At 38.5% G+C, this 9,108-nt stretch overlaps 1 protein-coding gene across 1 annotated transcript in view; it reads left to right on the forward strand.

Moving 5' to 3' along the window:
• The window catches only part of MYOZ2 (myozenin 2), a 31,636-nt gene that overhangs the window by 15,739 nt on the left and 6,789 nt on the right, over positions 1-9,108 (forward strand). The window contains exons 4-6 of the mRNA XM_045018499.1: positions 661-830; positions 4,727-4,856; positions 6,823-7,006. Coding sequence (XP_044874434.1) covers positions 661-830; positions 4,727-4,856; positions 6,823-7,006 — 484 coding nt within the window. The remainder of the gene's footprint in view (positions 1-660; positions 831-4,726; positions 4,857-6,822; positions 7,007-9,108) is intronic.

Genomic DNA, 9,108 nt, shown 5'->3' on the forward strand with positions numbered 1-9,108 from the left:
CATTTTCATAAACTGGACTTTTATTCTGAAATTCTCTAAATAAAACTATTAAGTAGTGGCTCCCAGCTAATACAAACCTGTTACAGTAGGTAGCTAGCCTTAAATTTCTAAAAAATCTGAATGTGAGTGAATCATTGAGACAAAAACTATTGCAAGCAATCAGAAATAGGAAGATATGTGTAAAATAGGCTGAGGAGTTCTTTCTCTTTCCAGTCCAGGATATATATTGATTTATGAGGGGTCCAGGACTGAGGTCAAAGGGAGTTTTGGCACTGACTTCAGTGAAAGTAGGATTTTACTGATCACTAAGAAATTATATTGTAAGATACCAAGGGCCTGATTTTTAGAAGAGCTGAGCACCTACAATTCTAACTGAAATCAACAGGAGCTGTGTGTGCTCAGCACCTTTGTAAATCAGGCTCTCAGTGCAGTGGTTTAGAAGCTCATTCCAGGCTACAGTGTACTTCATAACTCCCCGAAAAATGAGTGATTTCACTAATACAGCATGAAGCATGAGGATGTTACTGGGGAACGGGGGTGCATTTCTTGTTGGACTACAGATATGGAATATAATAATAAGCATTATTTAGCAAAAAGCAGCATTTAAGGAAAGCGGAGAAGAATATTCCATAAGGCATATGTTTTTCTGTCGTATTACAGAGTCAGATGGCCTAGACCTTGGAAAGAAAATCAGCATCCCCAGAGACATCATGGTGGAGGAACTATCAATACTCAGCAACAGAGGTGCAAGGCTATTTAAGATGCGTCAAAGGAGATCTGACAAGTACACCTATGAAAACTATCATTATTTAGCAAATAAGCAAAGGAATGTGAGTATTTTGTATTACAAGTTTCTAGATACAGTACAATGAGACTGGTGTGGAGTTAACTATGATTTGCATGGTACTGATTGCAAGAATTATCCATAGCTTTAGGAAAAGATGTGAACTGAACCATGACCTGGAACAAGGCCAATGTGAAACACAAAGTGAGCTGTACCCTTTTGAGGTCTTCTAGACAAATCAAAAAAGGCTCAGATCTGGGTGCTATTTTAGGTCCCACAGAATGGGACAACAAGGTTCCAGGGCCTCAGGCTGAAAGTATTCACATCCAAATATGACTCAGATCAGTAGTGACCAAAAGTCATCATCATGTGACAGCTGATTGGTGATTTAGGAATGGTGTAAGTATTACTTTGTTAATAACAGCTGAGGGCTTAGAAGATGCAAAGTTCTATATAAACAGCAAGTATTAATATTATTATTATTATTATTATTACTATTAAAAATAGGTTGGTGGTCTTATTCCAGTTCCTAGTCAGTAACATCACCTGTGCAATTGGCACTAATAGTCTTCCTTGCTGGCACTCTTAGGAAAGGAGTAAGGAATTAAATGGGCCGTGGGCACAAAACTGCCCCTTGAGCTGGCCCTTAAGGAATAGGGTTGAGGCACATTTGCAGGATAGTAGGAATTGCTGACTGGGAATCAGATGCTTCCATATTCTAATACTAGTTTTGACACTCATTCCTTCTGAGGCCTGGAGTAATACACCTAACCTCTCCGACTCGTTTTCTACATTTGTAGAAATAGCAATAATTACATTTACAGATTCACCTACCCCTGAGGTGTGTTGTGAAGTTTAATTAGTTAGGACTCTCTTCTGCAAGGTTCTGAGCATTTCAGTCCCAGTCTAGCAAAACAATTAAACACAGGCTTAAGTGTAAGTGAGTGAGTAGCCCCATTGACTTCAATGCTGGTTCAGGTTCTTGATGCACTAAAGTCTACATTTCAATTCCCTGGATACTTCCCCGCTGATTTCAGTTATGAAAGCATGTGACTGAGGAGCACAATTTGTCCCAGCATCTTTAAACTGCTTTGAAGATGAAGAGAGCTGTATTGGCATATATAAGTATAATTATTATTAATTAAGCTAGAAAACATTTATTGCTAAATAGCAATTCCCATCCCCAACAGTTTTTAAAACTTACAAAGATGTTTCAGATGGTGGTGCTAATGCTTTTGGGTCCAGTCCAACTGCTAGTGAATCAAGACTTCCATTGACTTCAATGGGAGTTGGATCTGATTCTTCATTTGGGGCAAGAAAAATGATATATAGATAGATTAGATATAGATATAGATAAGGTATTGATGTGGTATTTATTGGCATGAATATGAGATGAACAGCACATTACTCAGGATTGGCAAAGCACCAGGTGTTAAGGAAAACTATATGTTGCACCACAGCATTGGGTATTTTGCTCTGAAAAAGCTATTTAAGCAACTCTTTTACAATTGTAAACATGTGGGGAGGGTTGGGTACTATACTGAAGCCAGGTTGGCTAAGTTACCATGAACTGGTCTCATGAACTGGTCTCAGAGTAACAGAATTATTAGTACTAATAATTCATCAGAAAAAAAATGCAATAAAATAACAGTATCATCTGCTGGATTCCTGGAAGCTTTTGGTCCATTTCGTGATGAGGAGCTTTGGGTAGCAGACCAGTAGAAGAGCCTTCCCTATTCCCCGCTGCCCATACTAATCAGAATACTGAGGGAGTCCATGGCAATCAGATAGTATAAGATTATATTCATAAACAGGGATTGAAATCCTCAGTATCACATCTGAACTCTCCAATATCTTGCCTTGTTACCTATTCAAGAAAGAAATCTTAGCTCTGTGATCTGTTATCGTTCAGAAGCCCCTACCTTTTCAACTCAATAAATGGACTTTGCCCAGAGATGAGAATCTGTCCCAATATCCTGTCATAGATAAAAAGATAGATTTGATATCCATTTTTTTTGTGATGAGTAGAAGGAAAACAGCTGGTGACTGGAGCATCCAGATTTTCTTTCACTCAGTCAAAATTAAAATGAGGACTAGGGCCAAATTTTGATGTTCAGAAGTGCTGATTTTCAAAGATACTGCATGCTCAGCATCCCTGAAAATCAGGCATTTATTTAGGTCCTAAATGTAGATATAGGGTGGGATTTTCAAGGGCACTCAGCACTGGCCTAGCTGCTCCCACTAACATCAATAGGAGCAAAGTTATCTGAATGGTTAGCTGAGCCCTTTTAGAAATCCCACCCTAAAGTGTCCACTTTTAGGCACCCAAGTTTGAACATTTTGACCTTATGATTTAATATTTATTTAAACTGAAAAATCTGAGGGCTGGAGTAAGTTAGCATGGCTCCATTGAAACGAATGATTTACACTACTGAGGATGTGGGCCTGAGATTTTGAAAACCTGTGGGCCAGATTCACCAATACACTCTGGCTGATATGCACTGCTCTGGTAATGCAAAGCAGCCATAAAACCAATTTAATTGGCCAGTTCCTGAGGAAATATGCTGCTGACAGCTCCCTCCCCCGCAGCTGCATGTTAACTCCTTATGCAATAGGTAATAGAAGCTATGCAGCCAAAGTTAAGTCTGATACTAGCACTATAACTCACAAAGGATTTCTGCAGTCAGTTCCTTGTTCTGTTCCCTCTTTGGTATTCTCCACAAAGCAAGCTGAGCCATTCATATTCACACACACACTGGGGAAAGGAAAGAATGATGCCTTTTTAGTTTCTACTGACCTCCCTTAAGTACATGTTTGGCCAGCACTTGTGTGGCCTTGATCCACTCTGTGCCTTACTCTGGAGTGGATGATTTTGCCTGCTATGATTAAAATGATATTTTCAATATACCTTAAGAGCATTCTAAAATGTACTGACCTGATCAAAAATATTTCCTTTGTTTCAAGTTAAAAAAAAGTATTTGTTTGTTTTTTTTCTATCTTAAGGAAATCCTACTCCAACACACTCTATATTTAAGTTCCTTTTAGACTGTCTCTCATTGCTAAAATAAGTTACTGCCTATTTTTTTACAAGCCCCTGATTCTGTATTTAAAGAAACAATGATTAAGGCTTTGGATGTTTCCTTAGAACTAATGACCTGATGAGAGGTGGGGATAACTCCAGCCTATCAAAAATCTCCAAGAAGTGGCCTGCACTAAGATTGTTGTGACTACTGTAAAACAAGAAAAAACAATCCCACAAAGGTGTATAGACTTTTTGTGTGGCTGATGCATTTTCAATTGGTATACAAAAAGCATGTATAGAGAATCAATGACTTTTACATTAACCCACCAGATTGCTTGAATCCTAGAATAGGAAGGATCTAGGTTCAGTCTAGGGCAGTATTTCTCATCCAGTGGGGTCGTGAACTGTGGGGAAGGGGAGGTGTCATGAAAGACAGTAAGGGGGTGGGGGTCCTAAAGCACTGAAATTTTTATTGCAATATAAACCAAAGAAAATCTTGCTCCCCCACTCCCCATACACACTTACCCTTCAAGATCTAGTATTCTCTTGAATTTCTCTTGAAACACAGACACACTTAAATTATATAGGCTTATCATTGTTATCATTAATACATTTTTTGCTCTTACTTTTATACTATATGTGGGGGGGTTTCACAAACATTTTTGTCTTTGAATAAGGGGTCACCAACATGAAAATGCTGAGATACACTGATCTAGTAGATAGGGTCTTTGACTAGGTGATGGGTTCAGTTCTCAGCTCAACACAGACTTCCTGTGTGACCTTGGGCAAATCACTTACTGTATCCCCTACGCAGTTTTCCATCTATAATATGAGGATAATACTTTCCTACTTCAGAGAGTCACATAACATCTCTTGATATGCATGTGCTATCAATGGTATTTGTTTCTATTCTAATGCAGCATAGTGAACCTATGCAGAGTTTTAAAATGGAAACTAGCAATGCCGAAGCTGGCCAACAGCATGCACCAATGACACCTCCTAATACACCTGACCCACGGAGCCCACCAAATCCTGAAAATATTGCACCAGGTAAACTACAAACTATTGTAATTTGTGCATGTACTGAGTACTCAGCTATTTCACAGCACAGAAAACAGCAGAGCATTTTTTTACATGATCATTAATGGGATATTTATTAGGGATCAGCAAATTGATTCAAATGAGGTCAGAAGTACTGTAAAGAATTTATATGAATTTTGATTTGAAATGCAAATCAGAGTAGTTAACTTGCTTCAGTGTGGTTTATAAAAATCTTCACATACCTCTATTGTCTAGTTTCACACACAAGTGGAAATACATAGATACATTGAGAGAGGTTATTCTCATGATATCTATGAGCTAATTAATGACATGAAACACTAGAAATCCCAGGAGACATTTAGGCCAAAGTATATTTGATAAGTTTGAATAAACATCTAGGGCCAGATCATCAGACCCTAAATCTGCATAACCCCATTGATCTGATCCTACCAATCTTAATTGTCTATCTGCACTAAAATTTTCAGCCATCTGAGCTTCAGCATCACTAATTTTATTACAGCTTCTAAATGTGACTCTGAAGCCACTGCAGGTTCTAATTGAGCCCTTTATGTGGGAATAGCTGAGAGGAGAATTTGTCTCTCTGGCTGCAGAGATATTTTTCTATTTTAAAGACCTTGGTTGCAAGGATCCTGTTTTCTTTATTTAAAGCCCTGAGCTACATGGAAGACTAAAGATTAGAGCTGGCCAAATAATCTGTGACAAATAATTTGTTCAGTGAATATAGCTCTTTTTCCTGGTTCTGAATTATCCATAAGCAGGCAGAGGTTTTTACAAAGTCATTCTTTGTTCAGCATTATTCAGTTCATGCATGTTTTGTGTAGACTTTTTCCAGCCAGTGTGAACTGGATCAATGCCACTCTATCAGTGATTGCTAAAAGTACTCAGAGCTTTAGTACACTGTGTATCCATAAGCCCAATACAATGTGAATGGTGCAATCTCTGTTTCCAAAGTTGAGGTGTGATCATTGTCTGCAGAAAATATTTGTCTGAACTCTGATTTTTTCTGATTTGGAAACAAAACAGTGTTTTTTATGCTGAAATGGAGCAATAGAGTTAATTTAGAGAATTAGAAACCTAGTGAGGTAAAAAGTTAGGAATAATTTTCCCTCTTCTTCCAACAAATAATTTTGGCTCAGATCTTAGGACAACCCCTTCGTGTTTTTAATACTCTCAACTACGGTATATACTAAGGGCTAGATTCTGCCACTCTTACACCTGTTGTGTAGCACCTAATTATGGAAGTAATCCCACTAAAGTCAATGGAACTACTTGTGTAGTAAGGTACAGATCAACAGGAGTAAGGATGTAAGAATCTATCCCTCACTGGTGAGGTTGAGAATGGGTCTGATTCTTCACTTGCTTGCATGGTGCAAGACAATGGAGAACCAGGGATACAAGATGGTTTTTCAAAAGTGCCTAAGGGATTAGGAGCACAAGTCCCACTGAAAGGCAATTGGACTTGTGCTTCTAACTCCTTATAGTGCTTTTAAAAAGCCCACCCAAAGACTAGTCTACAGGCAGAATTGAATTATTTTAACTAAAGGTTTGATTTTAAACTCATTTAGGTAAGCCAGTGCAAGAGGCTATATGGATACTGGTATTTTGGTTTAAACCATCTTAAATCAACAAGAAACAGGTTTAAGATAAACCAAAATAAACCCTTAAACCTAAATAAGAGCATCTACAAAGCCCTTTGCACTGGTTTAACTAAAGTGGTACAAATCCCCTATGTTTGCTTCCTACTTCTATGTAGTCTTGGACAAGTAACTTAACCCTCTCTGTTATTCAGCTTACCCTTCTATAAAATGGGTATATAATAATTCTTATCTACTACATAGGACTGGAGTAAGTATTAATTAATATGTGTAATTGCCCCTTTAGATACTTGGGTGAAAAGTGCTATAAAATGCAATGCCTGATTATAATTATTTATCCTTCATTTATTTCCATGAAGGATATTCTGGACCACTAAAGGAAATTCCTCCTGAGAGGTTCAACACTACTTCTGTGCCAAAATATTATCAGTCCCCCTGGATAGAAGCCATCAGCAATGACCCAGAGCTGTTGGAGGCTTTATACCCTAGACTGTTTAAGCCTGAAGCAAAGCCAGAACTGCCTGACTACAGGAGCTTTAACAGGTAATTTAGGAAGGAAGATAAATTTTACAGGACGGTAGAAATACCTATGTGAAGTGGAATTTTTTTTTACCAATCTGTATGGAAAGAAACTGGTTCATGTGCGCATGCACACACAGCAAAGACTTTAAAGGGGAAAGCACAATTAGTCTAAATCTAAAGAATGGATTCTAAAATAAGCTCTAGCATAAACATCACAAGAGGAAGGTCATAGTAAAAGACTAAGAAATAATTAAATAAAGAAGAAAAAGTAAGAGAAGAACACAATATCCAATTAAATGAGGAATTTGATGCATAGGTGCTAGAACTAGGGATGCTGGGGGTGTTACCGCACCCCCTGGCTTGAAGTGATTTCCGTCATATACAGGGTTTACAGTTTAGTTCAGTGGCTTTCAACACCCCTACTATACAAATTGTTCCAGTGCACCTGACTTGATGGAATAAATAGGACACAGCAAGGGCATGATCCAAAGTTTATTAGATCTTTCCAATGACTTCAATGGGCACTGGATCAGGCCCCAAGTGAGCACTGTGCAAAGGAGAGTTCTGGTTAGAGTTTGGTTCATAAGCACTATAATAGGAACCATCAATTTTTGTTTCTTTATGTTACAATCCACAATCAACAGATTTGTGTTTTAGGGTCTGATCCAGCAACTCTCACCTGCTGCCCTTAAAAGCCTGGAGAAGCTGAGAGCATTCAGCCCTCACAGGAGCTGGTCAATCACCTGAAGCATCAGACCCTCCATTATGTTTAACAGGCCATTGCAATCTCTGGTAACATCTTAAACTAAGAGATTTCAGTTTTAAATCTGCAAAATAGGGTCACAAAAATAAAAACTAGGCACCAAAAACAAGGTACTGAGTGTGGAGCCAGCAGGGAGCTGAATGAGAAGTTATTTACACAGTAGCTGGCATACTGTGGTTTTCATTGGAACCTCTTGTTATGTTGACATTGGTTGGAACTTGGAACTATTTTTGGGAGCTTTAAAAAACATCTAGACTGTGCCTCCCACTTTTATTCATATTGTGCACAATATCTTCTTTTATTAAAGTCACAAACTTTTTTTTTTAAATGGCTCCTGTTTAGCTCCCGCTGACTAAGCCAAACCAAGAAACTGGCCAAAAAAATAAAAACAAACAAACAAACCCAGCTGTGTGGCAATCTACTTCCACAGAAAATGAGAGATAGTGGGAATGTAAATCTGTAGGAAATTGTCAAGACCAGCATCTGCATTCAGGACCATGGAGGTACGCAGGTGCACCTAAATTGTGGGGATGAGGAGGCGAAATACAGCTATCACATCCTGGCACTGCATAGCCTTCCCTAAATCTGCTTTACAACAATTATGTGCATCACCAGATGAACAAGTAGTTGTAGCTATTGACCTGGAGGAAGAGCTGGGAAACAATGTGCCATGTTCCCCTGAGAAAATGACAGGATAGATACTGACTGGAGAGCTCATGTGACCACAACTGCCACCATGGGAACAATAGCAGCACAGTTTAGCACTACAGAAAACCTGATAGACACTTATAGATAGCAACTGAGTCAGACACATGCTGCCATTACTGGGAAAGAGAAGAACCAGGGGCTGCACTGAAGCAGAATTGCTATACACATGTGATCTGAGGTCTGGCTGATATCCAGTGGTGCCTTCCGTAGATTTTCAGCATCCTCAAGGAGATTAGGTTTTGTCCATTGCCCATTTCTCATCACTACCAGTCTTGTTTTTCCATGAGGATGACGTGGTGTAACTGCACCTTTTGGGGGTACATATTTCTCTTTTGTGCATTTGAACATGGGAAGGGTCAATATCATCCCTACTAACTACTATAACAAATTGAAACCTGCTACTGAAATTCAGATTTTGGTCTTATTTTGATCCAGAAAGTTTTAAAAATGGAACTGGTAAATTCAAAATACAAGGCAGAATGATGTAATCCTTCATATTTTAAATAAAAACATACCCTGCCCCATCTGGAAGAAAGAACCAAACTATGTCAGGCCTAGATTGGCTGTTTGATGTGTACAGTACCTTTATATTTATGACCTCTACTCACTATTAATGCAGAAAGTGTCTAGCTAAATGGTTTCTTTAATTACA

The sequence above is a fragment of the Mauremys mutica genome, chromosome 5 (assembly GCF_020497125.1).
Source record: "Mauremys mutica isolate MM-2020 ecotype Southern chromosome 5, ASM2049712v1, whole genome shotgun sequence".
In the NCBI taxonomy this organism is placed as follows: domain Eukaryota; kingdom Metazoa; phylum Chordata; order Testudines; family Geoemydidae; genus Mauremys; species Mauremys mutica.